This window comes from Stegodyphus dumicola, chromosome 2 (assembly GCF_044657685.1).
Source record: "Stegodyphus dumicola isolate Sdum_Otavi_A_Nest chromosome 2, ASM4465768v1".
NCBI lineage: Eukaryota > Metazoa > Arthropoda > Arachnida > Araneae > Eresidae > Stegodyphus > Stegodyphus dumicola.
Window position 1 is genome coordinate 237,330,145 of NC_140769.1, and position 22,426 is coordinate 237,352,570.

Consider the following 22,426-nt stretch of genomic DNA (forward strand, 5'->3'; position numbering starts at 1 on the left):
AATGTTCCAAGGCAGTAAAGGCGCAGTAGCTGCTGTGTCGCTATGTCGAGAGCGTCTTATTTTCCTGTCGTTTTATTGCAAATTAAAAATGGCCGAAAGTATGTGTACTTAAATCTCAGAATATCTTAATTACATGAAATAGTTATAAATAAGAAGCAGCCCATAAAATAGTCATAAATAAACAGACGCGTTCGTCGTCGAATTATAGAAGTGTTTAATTGGCAAATAAATAAAACACGCAGGATCCTAAAAGAGGATAATTGATTTAATGAAATTATTCAAAATATTAAGTATTCAAAGTGATATAAAAATACAGTAAATCTTTGCCGAAGGTGGGGGTTACGTCATTAAGACATTGCACGTAAGACAGAATCGCTCAAAGCACATTTGACATTCTGCCGAGATTCTTTCTTAAACAAAGTTAAATATCGTTGTAATTAAAAGCAAAAAACGAAACCTATGTTAATTGAAAGGATTTTTATTACTACTTAAAAATAAGCGTATGGTCATTTTTTTTTTTTTTTTTTTTTTTTTTTTTTAAAGGTGGCGATTTTTGCTTGGAGCCATGACTAACGCAACACTTAAAGGTTTTGCGGTAAGAAACGTAGAATTTTTCAGTGCCTGTCATAAAGTACCTTTTCTTCCTCTATTTGGAGGCACACCAGCAGCCGAGCGGTAACGTCGCTGAATACTGGTAGTTCGGTCCGAGGTTCGAATCCCGCGAACGGGCTGGCTGCATGTTTGTTTTCGTGGTTTTCCCCATGCGTAACGTGTATATGAGCCAGTTTCCCTTACAAAGTCCTCCACGAAGGCATCCTTCCCTTAAGGCAGATAGCCATCGAGTGCTTTGCCGTAATCTAATAATCTAATAAATAAATTTATAAAATAATAATATTTTCTTTATAACCAATCTTTCTCTATTTGGGCCAGTCTGCATTGCAGAATTAGACAGTTCATGTGCCTTTTTTTAAATTTTTAGCCTGAAAGAGGAATTTTTCCCTGAAGGGCTATTAATTTCGTTTTGGCATTTTCCTTTGAAAACTTAAATGTGTTGAATCACTCTTGAAATCATTACCATCGAATATTATCGCCCTGTGTTATATTTAAAGAAATTAAATACTGAAGAATCTGCATAAATATATGTATGTTTCTCGCACTATAATAAAACAACGGTACCTAGAGCCGTAAGACTTTAATAACGTAATCCTCCACTTGAATATGGGTATCTGGAAGCCCGAATTTTGAATTTGTTTTATTATCTATTTCAAATTTTGTATAACTCTAACGAATTTTCGATTAACAAACTCAACAATTTCAAAGCGAGCAATGGCAGTACTGTGCGGGGGAGGGTGGAGTATTTTTATCTCTAGCGCGCGAGACTTTATATCGGAGATTCTAAAGATATGCTCTTTTTAAATTATTTTATGATACTGCTGTTGAATTGAATTTTATGGTTTAAGTGCGAAGAACATGCATGATATTTAATAAATAAAGATAACACAGAAAGCCTTAAAAAAGGCCCTTTTGGGTGGTAATACTATAAAATCTGAAAACTTTCAGATTTTTTTTCTTTTTTATTTAAACTTCGTGTAAGTTAAAGACGTTTATCACTACTTTTACTGTTAGCAGGTTTTATAAGATCATAGAGTTCTGCATTCGTCATTTCGCGATCAATTCTTTGATTTATCCTTCTTCGATATCTGCAAATCTTTCGCTGCCAAATTGCTTTTGCAGTGTGTTCAATTTCTTTGGCTTCATTTACACTCAATTGAAATCTTAAAATTTTTGATAACTTCTGGCCAGCGCTTAATGCACCAGGAAGCATTCATTGTTGGTGAATGAACATTGAAAATGAACGTATAAACGAAATTTCTACGTTGAACAAATTACATAGAAACAATTAATGTAACGCGAAATCGCGTTCTGCAAGGGTTTTACGGTAATAAAATAAATTTCAATATAAACGAAAATGAACATGTTTCTGAATTTTCAAAGTGAGAGAGGAGTTTACAAACTGACACGAAAACATGAAACTGCTGACATAGAAAATGCAAATATTTTTAATAGTATCTGATTTCTCTAAATAAAACCACAGAAAATCTTTTTTTATATTCGAATACTTTAGGAGAAGTCGTAATACTTTCAAAATTAAATTTAACGTTAACTATGAGGAAAGAGATATGAAAAGTTATTATGTATTGAAATATGTAAGGGTATTTGAGATTACTTTATTAAAAATATATTGTCATTAAGACATTTTTTGCACGTGTTCTTGAAATAAAAGCCATGAGAGTGTGCAAGAGGGCTCGGACTTCAACTACAAGCGTGGTCAATTGGCTCGTCGGTCCGACTCTCCGAAGATCTTTTTATCGATTGCCAATGAAGGCATCATGAATTTTTGAAGATGGCTCGTTTCTGAACCCTCCCCCCCCCGATCTTTGGATCTGGCACTCGAACGGAAGAAAACGTAGACGATTACAACTGATTTGGGATCAATTGGCTCATCCCTCTTTACTAATCGTTCTCTGGGGAAACTAATTAAAAAAAAATTAGCGAAAGAAGTTAAGTGCTAAGAAAAATAAAAAATTATTTCTTATAACTGTTGCGACTCGAAAATTTTTATGATTTTTAAGACTTCTGGGCAAATTGCTCCTTTGGAGCAATTTGCCCAGAAGGATTATTAATTTCGTTTTCGCATTCTGCGTTGAAAACTATAAACGGCGAATCACTTTTCAAATTGTTGCCACTAAATATTCTCTACCCTGTATTATATTTAAAGAAATTAAATAATGAAGAATCTGCATGAAGCTATGCATTTTTCTCGCATCGTGATAAAAACAAAGGTACCTAGAGCCATTAAAATTTGAATAACGTAATATTCCATAGAATATTGGCATGTGGAAGCCCTAATTTGAATTCGAAATTTGTTTTATTACCGATTTCAAATTTTGTAGCGCTTCAACGAATTTTTGATTAACAAACTAAACAACTTCAAAGCCAGCAATGGCAACACTGTTCGAGGGGGAAAAAAAAAAAAAAAAAAAAAAAAAAAATTATCTCCAGCGCACGAGATTCTGTATCAGAAATTCTAAAGATATGCTCTTTTAAAAATTATTTTGCGATATTGCTGTTGAACTGAATTTTATGATTTGAGTACGTAGAACGTGATATTTAATAAATAAAGTTAACAAACAAAACGTTAAAAAAGCTCCTTTGGACGTAATTTAAAATCTGAAACCTTTCAGATTTTTTAAAATTTGTTTATTTTTTAATATGTATATTGCGATCTTGATAACCATGTGCAGTCTCTGTAAAATCTCAAAAATAATAAAAATTAAGGTTACTATACTTCAAAGATTGCTCTTCCCCGACCAGAAATTATTGACATCACTGACTTATCGTCTGCTCGAAAGCTTTGTCTTCGATTTTCCCGCATCTGTTATTGAAGTGACGTCACTGAACTCGAGCGTCGAGAAGAACCTTATCTGACTACTGATCTTGATAGAAATTGTTAAACAAATAGCAAGGTAAATTACGTATAAACAAAACTGATTACCTAAAGCTGAATTTTCCAGCTATTTTTCTTTGGAAACTGAGCTGCTGCTTCGCTTTCCTATTCACAAAATCGTTAAGTGCTACTGATGCTGTTAAAAGTTTGAGTTGACGCTTAATGTGACGAAAGAATCGTGAAAATATTAGATGTTCTTATACAATATACGTTAACTTCTATAAGTAATTTTGTTATTGCTGTTCTTTCACTTAAGTTATCACAATGATAAAATAATTTTCCTTTACATTTCATTTATTTTTTCCTCCTTAAAATTCCTTTGCCTGAAGGTAATGATAATAAAAATTTTATCACTACCTTGTTAATATCGGATATAGTTTATTTCGATCTTCAGGCGAAATAGAGGGAGAGAAAATGGCTTATCCTTTAAACGCCACATTCTAAGTGAATAAAGATGCTAAGAAGATACTCTGGAGCAAGTGATGCATGAATTACATTTAACAGAAGTACAGTGTCTCACAAAACTGATGGAACACTTATGCTTTACAAAAGAAAACTGTAATAAAATAAATTTAAAAAACATTTAAAAATTTTTGTAGGTGTGTTTCATACTTAAATTTAGTAACAATTATTACATAACATACATTTTCTCAAAATATTAAAATATTAATTTAATAAAAATACAATTGTTTAGAACGGAGCAAAAAAATGGCTCACATAAGTGATGGGACACCATTAGATACTACTACGTACTACAATAAAAATATTTTTTGGGGTTTTTATTTTTACTCAAAAGCAATTGGCAATAATTTATAAAATCGTTTGCAGTATTTCTTACCAGTTTGTTTTTGAATTTTTGTGTTTTTTAGCTCTGTGCAGCCATGAATGCTAAAAGAAAAGAAACTTTACCTGAAATTCGAAAATTAGTTAATAATTTGCATGTTGAACGTGGAAAATCTATTAGAGAAACTGCTGAAACAGTTAACTTGAGTCATTCAACAGTTTTTAATATCAGTAAACGATATAAAAAGAATCATATGATTCAGGATAAAAGAAGACCTGGCCAACCATCAAAGCTATCCAATGGAATAAAGCGAATTATCGCTCGAAATATTAAAACAAAATCCAAGAATGAGTGCTCCTAAAGTTGCTGCTGATTTGCAAGCATTATATGGAGTAATTGTTAATCCTGAGACTACTAGAAGAGAAATTCGATCTGCTGGATATCAGAGCAGCCAGGAAAAAATTCTTCGTAAATGAAAAAAATAGAAAATTCAGACTGGCTTTCGCAAAATCCAACATAAATAAGAATTCTGATTACTGGAATGAAGTTATATTTGCTGATGAGAGTAAATTTAATATATTTGGTTCTGACGGTAGAATCTTGGTGTGGAGAAAACCCAGGAAAGAATTTCGCAAAAAGAACTTGGTGCCAACAGTAAAACATGGTGGAGGAGGAGTTATGGTATGGGGGTGTATGTCGTCCTCTGGAGTTGGTAATCTTGTTTTTATTGACAGTATAATGAATCAGTACAAGTATATTGACATTTTAAATCAAAATTTGAAATCTTCAGCACGAAAATTGAACCTTCATAACGATTTTAAATTCTACCAGGACAATGACCCCAAGCACACTGCTTTGAACGTTAGACTCTGGCTGCTGTATAACTGTCCTGAAATAATAAAAACACCACCACAATCTCCAGACTTAAATCCCATAGAGAATATTTGGCAAGAATTGGAATCAAGAATTCGCAAACACACCATTTCTTCAAAACAACAATTAAAATCGGTGCTTCAAGAAGAATGGAGTAAAATCATTCCAGAAATCACAAAAAATTAGTTGAATCCATCCCAAGAAGATTAAATCATGTTTTAAAAGTAAAAGGAAATCCAACAAAATATTAAAACCTTTTAAAAAGTAAAAGTTTTGAATAAATATTTGATGGGAAAGTAAGTGTCCCATCACTTATGTGAGCCATTTTTTGCTTCGTTCTAAACAATTGTATTTTTAGTAAATTAATATTTTAATATTTTGAGAAAATGTATGTTATGTAATAATTGTTACTAAATTTAAGTTTGAAACACACCCACAAAAAATTTTTACATTTTTTTTTAATTTATTTTACTACAGTTTCATTTTGTAAAGCACAAGTATCCCATCACTTTTGTGAGACACTGTATATACTGGAGAAATAAATTCTATAAGTCATTTTCGCTTTTTTTACCTTTGGGCATTAAATAACTGTACCGCCACGCTTAATTATGGACAAACCAGTAATTGTAAGCTACCTTTCTTCCCTTTCAACTGCGTCTTACGAAAGCTCTACAAATCCTGCTTGGAATATACCTTTAAGTGCGAGCACTTCATTCTTTTAGGTTAAAGTTCAAATGATTCGGAGTAGTAAACAGGTGAACGCAGACGATGCGCAGTCACGGAATATAGCGAGTGAGCGATCCGTGCATGGATATTTTAAGTTTATTATGTTCTAAGAACGTGTCAATTAATAATTTTTTCCTTTGTTCTTCGTGACGTCACGATGTTCGAAGGCAGGTGCATATATCCGTGGTTGCGTAGTAGCCTTTTTATTTTTTTGAGATTGTAACAGATACATTGGTACCAATAGTAAATGCGAATTAAATTTCGTGATTGTTTTGAAAAGGGTCGAGTGATTCATCAGAAATGTCTAGAAAGCTTTCCGCATTTTTTGAGTCTTTCTTATAAATCTATTAACATTCTTAGAAATTCTTGTATTCTCGATTATATAGCTACTTGATAAACAGTTGTTTCGGATACTAGTATCCGAAATGTTGTAATTTATATGTTAGCTGAAGCTAATGAGAATTATATAGATTAACGCTTAATCATTTGCATGTACTTAGTTTCTGAAACAGAAAAGGTATTTCAGAAAGAAGATGGTAGTATATGTTTTTGCGAATAAATATGCAAGTCAGTTTATTGTTTTAAGCACTTAAGTGTGTATTATATGTGTTTATCTTGATTTCTTTCAAGAAAAAAACAATTCAAATTTCCTTATGAAGCCTTCTTGATATTTTACCGATCTTTTATTGAACCTCACTCCGTAGTCAAGCAACAAATCTCAGAACGCGCTAAATTCAAAATATAGTGGACAGAATAATTTTTCAAAATTAAATGGGAAAAAAATATATTCTGCACTAGGAATTAAGAAGACAAAACAATCCTGTAGAGAATGCAACCAAACCTTCTGGAAATTGTTGAAGAGGAGGATTAAATAAAACAGTGGAAGTAAAGGAACGAGCGCCCAGATAACGAGATGTGTTAATCGAATTGCATTATCAAACGTTTGAGCTACGATCTTTGTAAATTAATCAAGGACACTCCATGCTTTTATTATTCGTGATGTAAAATTGTAGATTAATTTCCTAAAAAAGCTATTAGAACTCTTGCTCGTTAAACAATTATATGATAAATTATTTTTCTTTTGTTTGTTCATTAATTATTTTATGAGTTTTAAATAAAAGTTTATTTTATAAAAAAAATACCTTACTACTTCCTTGTACGAAGTAAAGGAAGTATTGCCACTGCGAAAATTTTCAGGCATCATATTTCAACGGAAATATCCATTTGACCGATTCGGAATCCAGTAGAACAATTTTTTTCCGTGACATCCGCACAGAATAAAAGACTTCTTTCTTTTCCCAAAACAGATAGTAAAATGAATTTAAAAGGTTTTCGTGATGTCTCTACGTACGTACATATTTATGGATATCGCATAACTCAAAAAAGATTAGCCGCAGAACGTTAAAATTTTGTATATGGGACTTCTATAACATCTAGTTGTGCACCTCCCTTTTTAATTGCAATAGGTAGCACCAAACGTGTGTGTATATATATATATATATATATAAATAAATTTAGAACCAATTTTTCACAAAGGCCAAAAATTGAAATTTAAATAAATTAATTAATTAAAAAAAATCCTATACATGTAGAATTGGAATTCTTTAAATGTTAAAAGAAAAATTAAAGTAAACTATCACAAGAAAAACCAAAAAAAGAACATGGAAGAAGAGGAATCCAATTAATTCTAATCCCACCGCCCTTCCCCGGCTTGAAAGTCCTTACCCGACCTTTATTTTCGCAATCGTACAGATCTAATTGTAGAAATGTTTTAAATTACTAAATGCTGTCACCCGATTCGTATACTTGAGAAAGTTTTGTACTTGTTATAAAAAATGAAATTATGAGAAGTTTACGACACTCTACTACAAAAGCTGACTGGGATATTTAATTTCAAATTTGCAATTTTTTATGTCATTTGCAACAAAACTGTGTATAATTTAATAAGCCGCACAAGGAATCATCCGTTGTTCACGTTAAACTTTTTTTTCTTTTTTTCGTGAAAACAAAGGAGATAGGTGTTAAAAAATTTGATATAACGCTGCGTTTTGGTTTTGAGGTCAGCCATGTGCATTTTAAATGAGTTCATTGGATAAATTAATTCATTGGAACACTAGCTCGGATGCAGCTTCCATGTGAGAACCTTCCCCTTCCCCGAAAATAAGGAAAATTTGGTAATAGTTATAGGTATGCCTCATCAGATGGTAATGGTGTAGAACAGGGTTTCTTAAATTGTGTCGTCTGCAACAGGTGTCGCCAAAAATTTTAGCTGTTTAGATATTTCTTTAACTGATAATAATTTTATAATTACTAAATATTTTTACACAATGTATCGGAAAATAGATAAAGATAAGTCAATACACACAAAGAAAAAAACATAAAAATTTCGACTCATTCTTTTTTATAATATAAACGTTAATTTTACTTGCTTTGCACGTGACGCTGTCATTTCGTCTGTTACTTATTTAAAATTTTCACATTGTTCCATGTCTTAAAATTAGAAATTAAAGTTAACGACCTAAAACTTCAATAGTATATTACAGTACAAGTGAAAAAATTGGCAATTTCTCTCACGCGTGTGTCGGATTTGCGCAATAATTATGGTGTCCCACAAATTTTTGGTAAATTTTATGGGTTACTGGGGGTCGCGAAAAAATCTCACTAATAAAAGGAGGTTGGGACTGGAAAAAGTTTGGTGTAGAAAATTCACAAAATGCATTAAAACTCTTTTAACTGTAATAGAATTTGGCGGGTAAACAGTTAATGGTCTATCATTATGCTCAAAGAAAGGCGCTCTATTTTGTAAAAAATATCATGATATTTTTGTAAGAAAGGCAGATTGATTTAATTGAAAATAATAATTATTAATTTATTCATTTTACCAATGAATTAATTATTTAAGGTTTGTTAAATATAGGTGAATTTTATTAATAAAGATAGTAATGAATTTAATTGATTTGTTTTCCATACACATTTAACTCGTACGCATACATACATAAAGTATACTGTTATTTTGCTCAAATTGTTTTTTTTTTTCCCTGTAAGACAATAATTACGATAACTCCCGAAAAATTATAAATCTAATAGTCTTTACTTAAAAATGTCTATGTCAAAATCTGAAAGATTCAGAACTGGATTTGTATCATGCACCTAATCATCTCTCACTCTGATTGTTCATTTTGTTTGACTGTGACTCTTTTTCAACTTTTTCAGAAAGCTGGAGCGATCGCTGCCCTCACAGAGAGCTATCTGGGATCCCTGTACAGACCTTTTCCTCCCGTCAGAAAGCAGCTGGCCGAACAGGCCTTGGCCAGATGCCAGGATGTAGGACAGGACACATTCGAAGCCCATTACCTTGGCCCCACTGCTCTCTTCCTGAGGACTGTCCGGGATTATGTAAGTGCCAATATTTATTTATCTATTTATTTTTTAAATTTCAGTTTATCTACCTTAGAATCTGTATCGTATCAATCCTTGAAAAGAACCAGATGCAGCGTAGAAAGAAGGCCTGTGGCGCTGATAGATAGGGATAGCAGCAGCAGTTGTCGAGGCCAAATTGAGCATATTTTACTTCTTGAGAAACCTGAACCAACTGTTGTATGTTTATGAATCAGCGGTACATCATGTTGTGACATCACTTTCTGCCAACAACATTACATGTACATATACAGGTTCAGGTCTGTAAATATTGTTCCTAGACGTGCAAACCCAATTGCAATGCTTTCTAAAATAAAAAAGCAACAATTTCAAATACTTAGGAGGAGTTTTCTATAAAATTACAATCTGAACTTTTGTGCCATCTCCGTTCAACAAAATTCCACCTAGTTAAGTGCAAAAATTAGCATTCAATAAATGCAAAAAGTTCTTATCCGCAGAACTCAAATAGATATTCTAGAAGAATTATTTAATTTTCCAGAGCTTATTAGCAAAGAGAATTCACAATTATTTGACTAAGTTTAAAGAAAACTGCAATATAAATTTTCGTTTTGGTAGTTAATGATACCTTATCTCGTAAAATGGTACTCGTTATTGTTGTGTGAGCAAGAAAATAATTTTGGTCTGCCCAAATCTATAGCGTTATGTTCATTTTGTTTTTCTTCTGTCAATCATATATAGTATATTGAGCTGACAATACAATATTAGGTTGCTATAGAAATAAATTCCGTATATTTTTGTTTACGGCTGTTAGTGTACGGTCAGTTTTAACATGGGGTACAAAAACAAACAGTTTCGGCATATTTTACTTCATAAAGGCAAGAAAATGGAAAAAGATATGTGCAGTCTGCGGTGCTGATTGGTTAACAGAACGCACGTGTCGAAACTGGTTTAAAAAATTTCGTTCCTGAAAAATTTTTACTTAAGTTCTCGGCTGCCTTCTGAAGCGATAATGACAAATTAAAGCCTAACTGAATCGAATCGTCATATAACTGCGCAAGATGTAGCAAAAAGGTTCAACGTATCACACGCAACAATTCAAAATCACATAAGATATCTTGGACTCGATAAAAAACTCAATATTTGCGATACGCATTTCAAACGTAATGCAGTCGACCTTTTTTTTGGAAACGAATTTATCACTGTTGATGAAGAATGGATTGTCGACAATAACATTAATGGAAAAGGTCACATGGTCCAAGCATAATGAATCGGCACAAATCATAACGAGAGCTAAATTTAAAATTGTATCAGAAAAAGATTCTGCTGTCAGTTTGGTACGATTACAAAGGGGTTGTGTATTTTAAGCTGCTTCCAAGCAACCAAACGATCATCTCGGATGCTTACGGCCAATACCTTATGGAATTGGAGAAAGCAATGAAAGATTAGAGGCCAGAATTGGCAAATCGCAAAGGAACAGTGTTTCACACTACAGTGCGAGTCCTCACACATCTTTAGTAGCAACACATACGAAATTATTGGAGCTTGATTTGGTAAGTGATGTTATATCCCGCATTGCCCCATTGAATTATCTACAAAAATCTAAAAAAGTCTACAAAATATCTTAAACGGTAAAAGTTTCAGTAATAAATTGACCTCAAATCCCACTTGAGTTTTATGCTGATAAAACCAGATGTTCTACAAGCGCTACCAGAAAGATGACAAAAGGTCATCGAACAGAATGGAAGATATTTGACTGATTAAAGTTAATTTTTGTGTAGAAAAAAATGAGTTTTACTTCACACTAAAAAACCGAAATTACTTTCTTTCCAGCCCGATAAATATGTACTGTAGCTGCGGATGAGAAAGTGCTTATCAGACATACGTTTGTATTTTTTTTTCCCAATGGCAGATTGTGAACAATTACAAATGTAACTCAGTCCATTAATCTATACAAGGCCGGATGTGGTGGTCTCTTTATTATAGAGGCACCTAATAAGTGGGCCACTATCGCCTGTCGTATGAAGGGACGGACAGTTACAACCATGCTTTCTCCAGGATTGGAACCCAAGCCCTTCGGGCATCGCAGTCAGCTTCCCTAACCACTATACCGACTGGGCGACATATGCTTGTATTTGATGTATTGAAACATAATACAAATTTCACCGATTGGAAGGTGTGATATGCCGAGATCAGTATCATTCAACTCTTATTTTGAGAAATTTTGTAATTAGAAATGTTTGTGTCTAGGAAGAAATTTTAAGGACTAAAACTTGCAGCCCTTTTCTTTCAAAAATCCGATGAGGGATTATGGCTGCAGCCATAATCCCTCATCGGATTTTGAAAAAAATTTCCTAACAATTTTTGCCTCAAAATTTTGCTGGCAAGTAATCAGGTTTAAAAATCTGCTGTGCTGTAGTCCAAATATTAAAGATGGGTTTCGAATATAAGTTGTTCGCACATGTTTTCAACGATTGTAATTAAGAAAATAACTGATATTAATGAAGCATATCAAAATTCTTGGCAAAGTTTTTACAGTGAGGAATACGTTATTGTCTGCTGAAATTAAACTCAGAATGACTAATATAAGTAAATTTTCGGTAGACGGTTACGTTCCTTTCGTCCTCAGAAGAAAGATATTCTTATTTTTTGCTCCAAAATCATGCAAGAACTTTGGAATCAAGGTATGTAATTGAACAATAAATATTATCATTCATAACAAAAGAAAAAGAGCCACAATACCTTTTTTTTTCAAGAAAATAGGATTCTGAAAGTTTATCGAAAAAATGTGACTTCAAAGACCATTTCAGAAATAAATTTCAGAGTCTTCAGTAAATCAGTATATTTAACAGGCAATATCATCACCATTTTAAGTCTGCTTTTATTGTGAATAAATAGACAATAATTTGAATTTCGAATAAATAAATAAATCTACATAAAAAAGAAAATCTGAAAGGTTTCAGATTTTAAATTACGTTCAAAGGAGCATTTTTTTTTTTTTTTTTTTTTTTTTTTTTTTTTTTTTTTTTTTTTTTTTTTAACATTTTGTGTGTTACCTGTATTTGTTAAATATCATGTTCATCGTACTTAAGCCATAAAATTCAGTTCAAGAGCAGTATCGCAAAATAATTTTAAATTTAGCATATCGCCAATACACAGTCTCACGCACTGGAGATAAAATGTTTTTTTCTGTACAACGTTGCCATGGCTCGCTTTGAAATCCTTGAGTTTATTAATCAAGAATTTGTTAAAGTGTTGCAAAATATGAAGTCGATAATAAAACAAATTTCAAATTTGGGCTTCCAGATGCTCATATTCGCAGTAGGATTACGTCATTCAAAATTGGATGGCTCTAAGTACCGTTGTTTTATCACAATGCGAGGAACATACATACATTGATGCAGATTCTTCATTATTTAATTTCTTCATTTATAATACAGGGCAATGATATTTGGTGGCAACAGTTTGGAAAGTGAAACGGGCATTCAGAGTGATTCGACGCAAAATCGCAAAACGAAAACAATAGACCCTCAGGGACAAAGCCCCTTTGGACTAAAAAAGCAAACAACTGCAATGTTTATATTTTTAACACCACCTGTTTGAGGGGTGGATTGCTACAGCTTCAAGATTTATACTGATAGTTAATTTATTTCTGTGTTTTAGTCGCGCGAATTCTTATTGGGTCAGTCGAAATGACAAAAAATTCATAATAGCAGCTTTAGGAATTGCGGGTTACGCTTCGTTTAAATTGCTTCAGGAGCACAAAAGAGGAGGAGTAGGAAAGTTTAGTTCCACTGCCGAACCGCCAACCATATCCTTCGAGATAACCTCTTGTTTGTTCGCATTAGTGCTAATCCATGAAGGTATTCGTTATGCAGTTTATCATCATCATCTTAAGAGCAAAAGAGTTTAAAATAAGAGCTCTGGTTTGATAACGAGTATATTATCCGTTATGTGTTTGCAGCTTTCTCTTTTCCATTCATGATAGATTGAGGCTTTCAGATTCCTTCAGTTTAAGTGTCACACAATTTTTTATTAAAATTTTGAGGAAAAATTGTTACCATTTTTGATTTTATATAGTAATGGTATATTACTGTAATTTATAAAATATTTTCATTTTCTATTGTTTTAGTTATTTGTATCCGGAATTCATAAATCAGTTGGATGGAGATAGATAATGGTTTTGTGATTTAAAACACTCAAGATTTATATGAGCATGGGTTGGAGGTTTATTGGTATTGAGGTAAATCAGAGGTTTAGTATTCAATTTATCACAATAAATAGGGATTAGCTTTATTCATCAGTCGCGAACTACCAGTTGATCGCAACATGCTTTAGAATTCGAAAAATTACTATATTATTTTCTATTTTTCTCGCTTTGTAAATCAAAATATCGTTTCCCCGTCCGGAGAAAAAACTCACATTCGTGAAAAGGTTGAGCAGTCTTATACTATATTATTAGCCCAAATGGGCTATTTGCCCAGAAGGGTTACTCTTAATTTCGTTTTGGCATTTTACGTCGTCCACTATAAAACGGCTTTTCATTTTTCAAATTGTTGCACCAAACATTACAGCCCTGCATTTTATTTAAAGAAATTGAATAATGAAGAATCTACATGAAGGTATGTATGTTTGTCGCATTGTGAAAACAGAACGGTACCTAGAGACATCAGATTTTGAATAACGTAGTCCTGCACTCGAATATGGGCATCTGCAAGCTCAAATTTGGAATTTAGTTTATTATTTATTTCATATTGTATAAAACTTTGGCGAAATTTTGATTAAAAAACTCAACGATTTCAGCGCGAGCAATGACGACACTGGACCCGGGGAGGGGGCATTATTTTTATGTCCAGCGCGTGAGACTGTGTATCGAAAATTCTTAAGATATGCTCTTTTTAAATACTGTGCTGTTGAATTGAATTTTCTGATTGAAGTGGGAAGAACATGATATTTAATAACTAAAGGTAACGCACAAAATGTTAAAAAAAGTCCCTTCGGGTGTAATATAAAATCTGGACTTTTTCTATTTTTTTTTTTTTTTTATTTTTTTTTAAATGCAGCATTGTAGGGTCATTAAGTTTATTTCGGAGCAAGTAACATGAAAAATTTATAGTGACGTCGCCGAGATTCAAAATATGTGTCTCCGACCCAGATGGTGACGTATCTAGTCTAGCACATTTTAGTTCGGGCGCCACTGCATATTCTATTAAAATTTTCAAAACAAGTACCGAGAAAAATGTGCATTGTCCTCGCTTTGATTTGAATTCGGGACATTCTGAGTTGCTTGTCCAGAGGTGCTTTCCACTTACATCCCGAACGCGTGCGGTAATAAGAGAGAGAAGCCTTAAAAACTTCTTGAATTTTAACTCCCGTTTTCAAATACAAAAACGGTCTTGGTGTCATATAATATATGACAAAAATAATTGTTTTTATTTGCTCATTTTTCTATATCTAGTGTACTTACATTAGCAGTAGTATACTATAAACAGTTTAAGCTGATCTGAATTAAACAAAAATTTTTATTCAGCAAAATTATGTTTTAGAACACTTGCTATCATTCAGGTGAGGAAAGATTAAACTAGATTTTCTATAAAATATTTGATGAAAAATTTTTATGCGATTTTGTTTTCAAGTACCTGTCGACTTTTACGTTAGAGTGTAAAAACGTATGCATAGTATTTACGAATTTAGTTCAATCTTATTTAAGGCTCCCGTTCACACGATGGTTTAGGGTCACGAGAGATATATATACGCCGGGCTTCGTTCTAAACTTTGCTACGTCACAAAAATTAGTTTAGGGATTTTTTACCTAAAAAGTCAGTGACTTTTAAACTTCATGCTAAATTGGTATAAGAACCCACCAATCACAGCGAAACACGAACTGACATTCAGTCGACAGTTTCGCTGAGTCAGCTACACATTTATGCATGTGAAAAATTCTCTGACTGGCTACGGCTTAAACCCACTAAACGGATGCGAACGGACTTAATAACTTTTATGCTTTAAATCACAAACTCTTACGATCGAAAACCGATCGTCTGAACGAATTACGCAAGGGGGGAATATGCGAGTAACTACGAGGACTCATTACATTTTTACTCAGATTTAAATGTGTTTCAAAGGAGAACATTACCGTTAGACGATTTAAGTTAAAAGATATTTAATTTTGATTGAGGTCTAGGTAAAAGAGGATTACTTTTAATCTTAGAATTTTGAGTCAGTACTGATGGTAATTGCAGGGATTTTTGGTAACACCGCCCATGGTTTTTTTTTCCTTTACAATTTTCCGACACGCAGTAGCTGTTTCTAACGTCATATCTTCAATAAGAAATAAAAAAATCCTCCATCCCCAGCTGAAAGGAAAAAGCCATGCTGCAATTATGCCATCTAGAAGTATTCACTCACTTTCCATCACGACTGTGTAAAGTATTCGTGCTCCTTTGCCACTCTCAGCTCTTGATATTCACGCCCAGTGGAGGCCGGATTCAGGGGCTCGTCCGCTAGCTAAAAAGGAATACTGCCCTCGCCCTATTATTTATTTAACAAGGTGGGTGGGATATTATTCTGTTCTTAATATATTAAAAAAAAAAAGGAAAGAAAGGAAGGTTCCCCCCTTTTGAGGGATGGGTGCGATTTTTCTTTCTGTTAAAGATTTTAGCAAATGATGGAAACAAAGGAGGTAGGTTACTTTTGGGGAGAAAGTTTTCTACGAAGGCGCGGCATGTTTTTTCTGCCCTTGTTTTTTTATTCCTCCCTTGCTGAAATGGCACCTAGTAAGAGTCGGGGCAGAAAATAAAATATAAATGCTAGCTACTCCTTGCCTGGAATTGATTTTGACTGTACAGTGCAATGCTGTATTTTGCATCTTTCTATTTTAAACTCATGAAACCGAGACATCTTTGGTCAAAAGAATTAGTACGGGCAGAAAAAAAGGTAAAATAAAGAAATGAGAGGAGCAATGACAGTTGCGAAAACAGTGACGAAAAAGTAGATTGCTTCATTTCATTTATTTATTGCAAATTGTTCTGATAGTCGGTAAGAAATATGTAATCAAAAGATTTTAAATTTTTTATTGTCACTGTTTTACGGTGAGGACCGGGCGCGCTGACGGGTCTTGGATGCTGACGGCTTTGCTGATGGTAACTAATTGCTTTGCGATTTGTTTACGTTTAATAACTGCATAAATAACTAAAACACATCTATATATATAAAAGGAAGAGTCTGTGTGTGTCTTCCGTTCGTGGTGCGCATAAGCTAATAGACCCAGGGCTACGAAACTTGGTACATAGGTGTATGTAGACAAGAGTCAGTGCACCTCAAAGCGATTTTTTTTCCCGAAATTCGAATGATTTTTTTTAGTCCAGAGTCCCGAAGGACTATTACTTTCGTTTTGGCATTTTGCGTCGGACGGATAAATGTCGGTTCACTTTTCAAACTGTTGCCATAAAATGTTAGAGAATTTCCATTATATTTGAAGAAATTAAATAATGAAAATCTGCGTAAATGTATGCATATTTCTCACATTGTCATAAAATAACGGTACATAGAGAGTCATCGAATTTTGAATAACGTAATCCTCCAACGAATATGAGCATGTGGAAGACCCAATTTGAAATTTGAAATTTGTTTTATGATCGATTTCCTATTTTTTAAAACTTTGACGAATTTTTGATTAACAAACTCGAGGATTTCAAAGCGAGCAATGGCAACGTTGTGCAGAAAAAACATTTTTATCTCCAGCGCGTGAGTCTCTGTATCGGAAATTCTAAAGATATGCTCGTTTTAAAACTATTTTGCGATATTGCTGTTGCACTGGATCTTATGGTTTAAGTGCGAGGAACATGATATTTAATAAAGAAAGGTAACACATAAAATGTTAAAAAACGCCCCTTTGGACGTAATTTAAAATCTGAAACATTTCAGATTTTTTTTTTCCATGTATTTTTTTATTTTATGTTTTTTGATGAAATCGCATCAAATTGATAATTTTCACTCATTATCCATTGTTGGTGATATATCACTGTTGGCATTGTTGCCGATATCAGCACTTGTTGCCACTCGGAAAAATGAGGGCGATAATTCTGCGCGGTTTTTAAATTTAATTTTTCTCTCGGATACTGGACTGTCGAGAGAAGGCAACGAAAAGTTGGTTGTATTAATGATATTGCTTATTTCATTGTGTTTTTTTATATGTTAATACATTTTTATTTATTTTTATTTATTTATTGATAAAGTTGTTCTGCAGAGTAATATTCTGTGCAGTTTTTAAATTGAATGTTTGGTTCCGGTACAGTTAAAAGCCAAACGAGGGCTGGCCGCCTAGCGGCTACTTTATTATAAATGTATGAGGAGCTTAGAGCATTGGCACTTAATATTGAAAGCATCGAAACTATAATTATAACTAAAATTATAGTCCTCATTATATGAGGATCTTATTAGTGGGAAGGGTTTCCTCTAGTCGAGAACTTAGGAACATTTTGTTATGTTGCTCTGTCTGAAGCAATCTGTAGACAGAATCAGTCAAGTCCTTTTAATTTCTCGGTTTTATTTTAAATCGTCGCATTCGTTATAGTCGAAGGTGATATCAGAGAAGTTAAAAAAGAATCATTGGTTCGTCCGCCTGTGGTATTTGAGAGGCCTTGATGACACACATAGCTCAGATCACTGACTCATGTAATGTCAAGTGGAGGCAGTACAACTTATTGCTGTTGCAATGTCAGAACATGTCATCTCACACATTGTTACAGTTCGAAGACTGCAGTTGATGGGGGGGGCACACTTGAATTTCTTATCTTTGTGTAGTCCCGCTGCACACCCCCCAGTATCATTGTCATTGTGATGATACGTAAAAATCGGGGAAATATACATGTCTGCCAGAGCAACAGATTTTGGTTGTATAGGAGAGCAAGTATCCATATTTTTTTTATACATAAATTCTGATTTCACACGATCGATTCAGACTGAACCTATTTTTCCTTGAAGGCATAACCGGAAAACTTTTGCACCACGTTTGAGCACTTTAAAAGGGCTGTCGTAAGGTGATTAAAGTGGCTGTCGTACTGCATCTCGTCGCACAAACACATAGGAAAACCTTTTTAAATCTTTGTGAATAAATACTGCTTTTCTTGCATATGCTTCACTTGGTTTAAGCTACTACAGGCAGTTTGGAAGTTGTTCGATGTATTCAACAAAATCAATGTCATTATTCGATCACCCGGAAATTTAGTTGTAGTTCCGTACGCAAGTTCAGCAGGAATGCAACCGATGCTTTCTCCGAAGCTGTTCTCAGACCAAATAGCACAGTTGCTAAAATTTCTATAACTTTGTGCTTCGTGACATATTAATGCAGATTTTAGAGGACAGTGGAGGTTCCTCAATTAAGCCGTTGTTTTGAGGATGATAAGCAGTTGTTCGTATTCGTTTGAACGAGTAGAAATTTTCTTCGAACCTTCAATAAAGAAGACACGAATTAACATCCTTGGTCGGTTGTGATAGTAGCTGGAACACCAAAGAGAGACAGAGTCGTAGCAAGGGTTTTCAGGGACAACTGAAGATTTTGCGCCCCCTGCTGCTTGTCAAGGATGGAAAACATTTAATTCTAAAATGTCGTAACATCAGTTTGGCGCCCCTTGGATTCTGCGCCCGGGGACAGATGCCCCCTTGCCCCCCTCTAGCTACGCCCCTGAAGCGAGATATTTAGTTCGCCTAACAAGCCTCTGCCACCGTTGTAGCCTGAGTAACGGTGTTGGAGATAGCTTCCGTCATCTAGGAACCAATCGATAGCTGTTAGATAGTATGTGAATCCGTTTGAAGGGGTAATGGGCCTTGATGGATATTTTGAAAATGCATTAACATTTCACTTTTTTGCTGTGAAATATATTTGTTTAATTTAGTTTTTTAACACGGAAGAGTTAAGTTTCCTCTTTGCGATAGTAGTTGCTTCAAATATAATACAGAGATTTCCGTTGTTGTCCGTTGCGTTAAATCATTCTGCATAGAAGGCGTTCCCGGTTAATAAGAGTTTTTATCGCAGTATCCATATGAAGAGATTCGCTATGCAGTTGAGTATGCAATTATTTAAAGATGCAGGTGAGTCGGAAGTTCTCGAAGTACTGCCGAACGAATTGTCGTTTAGCTGTCAGAATAGCTGCTGATAGTTTGGTTCGTTAATGCAGTTGTCAGTCCTCGGGTACTACTGCTGGTGATGACGGTGCACCCTGACGGCGCGACTCCATATAAGGATTGGTAACTGACTCTTTTGCTGTTTAGTTAAGTTGCGTATTATTTACTGCATAGAGAACTAAAACACATATATTATAAATCTATGAGAAGCTTTATTAATAATACACAACGGCATTGGCAATCAATATTGAAGGCATAGCAACAATTAAGTAAGTGAAGTCCTCATTATGTGAGGATATGGCTAGCGGGAAGTCTTCCTAGTCGAAAGTTTACACAACGGCATTGGCAATCAATATTGAAGGCATAGCAACAATTAAGTAAGTGAAGTCCTCATTTATGTGAGGATCTGGCTAGCGGGAAGTCTTCCTAGTCGAGCGTTTAAAGCGTTCTGATATGCTATTCTATTTGAAATATTCTGCAGATCGAATTAGTCACGCCCTTTTAATTTTTCAGTCCTTAAATCATCTGATTCGGTATAGGCCAAGACAATATCATAGGTCCTAATGTGTCATTGGTTCTTCGGCACCTGGCATTTTAGAGGCACAATTGTGACTTGTGAGGGACCGCACACATGAATTTCTTCCTTTTGTATTTCCTCTAGTTTCGAATTAAAAGGCTGTAGCTCTCATCTGCAAATATGAATTTCATAAAAATAGACATAATTTGCAAATTTTCCTAATTTTGCACACAAATGTATTTTGGTAACTAAATTTTATGTATTTTCTTAATAAATATAATTATTTTTGGTGCTTCTTATTCTTATATGAAGGATTCAAGAGATTAAGTTCCTTATTATGATTCAAATATGAGAAAATTCAGGGTTTGTCCAATTTCTAATTGTAATAGGATATTTTTTGGACGGCAACGAAGAAAGGAAACATTTTTGTTCTTTAATAGATTTGTCTTAACTTACTTTCCTCATTTTAGCTGTAACCGGAATTAACAAGCATTAAAATTTTATTTAAATTCTTATAACTAGTATTAGAAAATCAAATTTTTTTAAAGTACAATAAATAAATAGATGGAATTATGTACTGTCTATATTCGACTGTCCATCAGTATTATTATGAATAAATACATCGCAGTCAATAAAAAGTTCAGTTTCCCAATTCCTTTGTAATTTTCAAGTGCTATTTTTGTTTTCTCCAGAAGCACATATTCAACATGGGAATTTCTCCACCAATAAGAATGTATTTTACTTTGATGCAGTCACATCAATTTGTTTAAATAAAAATTCGTGAACTTCAAACTACCGTGCATTCGAAACATTACTACTATTAATTTATTCGAAACTTTTAATATTCGTAATACTTTGATAAGTGTTAAAGTCCTAATCATTCAAAAGATTTGAGTTCATTTTATTACATGACTTTAAGATAAAAATAAATAATATCTTTAAATTAAAAATTATTGGAACCATAAACTAATTTTGAAACTGGAATTGACAATCATAAAACTATATATGAATAATTTTAAACTTTAAATTTCATGAGTTTGGTTTAATTTAAAGAAAAGTCTTGATAGCTTGCAAATCCTATGCGTTTTTAACGGCGGTATATTATTTTCTATAATAGCACAGATAATATGCTAGTATGTTTCTGATGCCCCATTTATAAAATTTGAAATATAAATCTGATTATAAAATTGATGCTGTGAAATGTCTTATAAGCGGAGGTTTCTTCCTCCTTGAAACTACTTTTTGTTTGTTTATGGAGTTTCCAAAAAGGGCATTTAAAAATTAAATGCGACCTGTTACTATATAAATCAAAGCCTATAAGTTAGGATGTTAAGTTTGTAACTTACGTTTTAAGAAATTTTCATATGAAGCAACTTTATATATTTTTATATTCTTTAAAAAAGTACCCCTTTTATTACAACTTGTGGTTTAGCATTTTATGTATTAGTTTCGAAACTTTATGAGAAAGAGACAAATTAAAATAATAAATAACTGCATGTAGCATAGATAAATAAAAATAATAAATAACGTATTTCAACATATTTGGAATGCGAGGAAAAGCATTTTAAAATACATGTATTACGTATGCTTTCCTTTTCCTCTTAAAATTCCTCTTAAAATTGGGCATCTCAGGACCTGCGAAATCTTACTTTTTAAGAATTAAATGTTTTTACTAGTTCGTTAATTCTTTTAATTTTGTTAGCAATTTTGTTAAACATAAATGAATCAATATATATCTATAATACTTCGTATATATCAGTATGTATATATAGTTAGTGATTTTATTCACTTGAATATTGTTTTTGTAGTGTAAATTGTTTTTTATCCTACAAAATCAACAACCGCAACAGTCCACTTTACCATGTGCTTGAAATACTCACCTTTCTCAATAGATGGCAGCACTATGCATTTTGTTTCTAATACTTTCTCTTGTTTACCATTTCGTAAATACTAAAATTTATCATCGGAGGAAACTGAAAGTTAGGGCGTTGGTGGAAAAACGATCAGCGGGGGTTGTGCTCGCAGAGGACACCACCCGGCACTTTTCCTCTGTCATAGTAAATGATTCTTGTTAGTGCAGTGATGGGGCATTACATAACCCTGGATTTATTACTAAGTTCTCATTTCATGCGGTATCAGTTAGTTGATACTTGCTATGATATTTTGTAAGGGTAGAGAATTCAATATTTTTGCTTTCCTGTCTTGCACAGGAGACTTATTTCTATTTCTACCAATTGCAAATTCATTTTTATTTTAAAAATTTAATTTGTATAGAAAATAATTAAAATAAAATACTTGATATTCATATCTCGCTCTCTCTGTCTAGCTAGCTATATTTATCTACAGATTTCGATCTCTGTGTCTGTATATATACATACATTGCGGGGGAAAATTAAAAGAGCAACTATAAAAGGTCTTGAATGATTTTGCAACTAAAAATATACAACTTGCGCAAGATCAAGATCTTTATTTTGTCATAGGCATATCTTCTAAATGCAGAAATTGCTCACAAGCAACC

At 33.3% G+C, this 22,426-nt stretch overlaps 1 protein-coding gene across 1 annotated transcript in view; it reads left to right on the forward strand.

The window, feature by feature from the left end:
- LOC118197537 (puratrophin-1-like) overlaps positions 1 to 22,426 on the forward strand; it is a 329,078-nt gene that overhangs the window by 147,402 nt on the left and 159,250 nt on the right. The window contains exon 3 of the mRNA XM_085811921.1: positions 9,105 to 9,287. Within this exon, the coding sequence (XP_085668047.1) occupies positions 9,105 to 9,287 (183 nt within the window). The remainder of the gene's footprint in view (positions 1 to 9,104; positions 9,288 to 22,426) is intronic.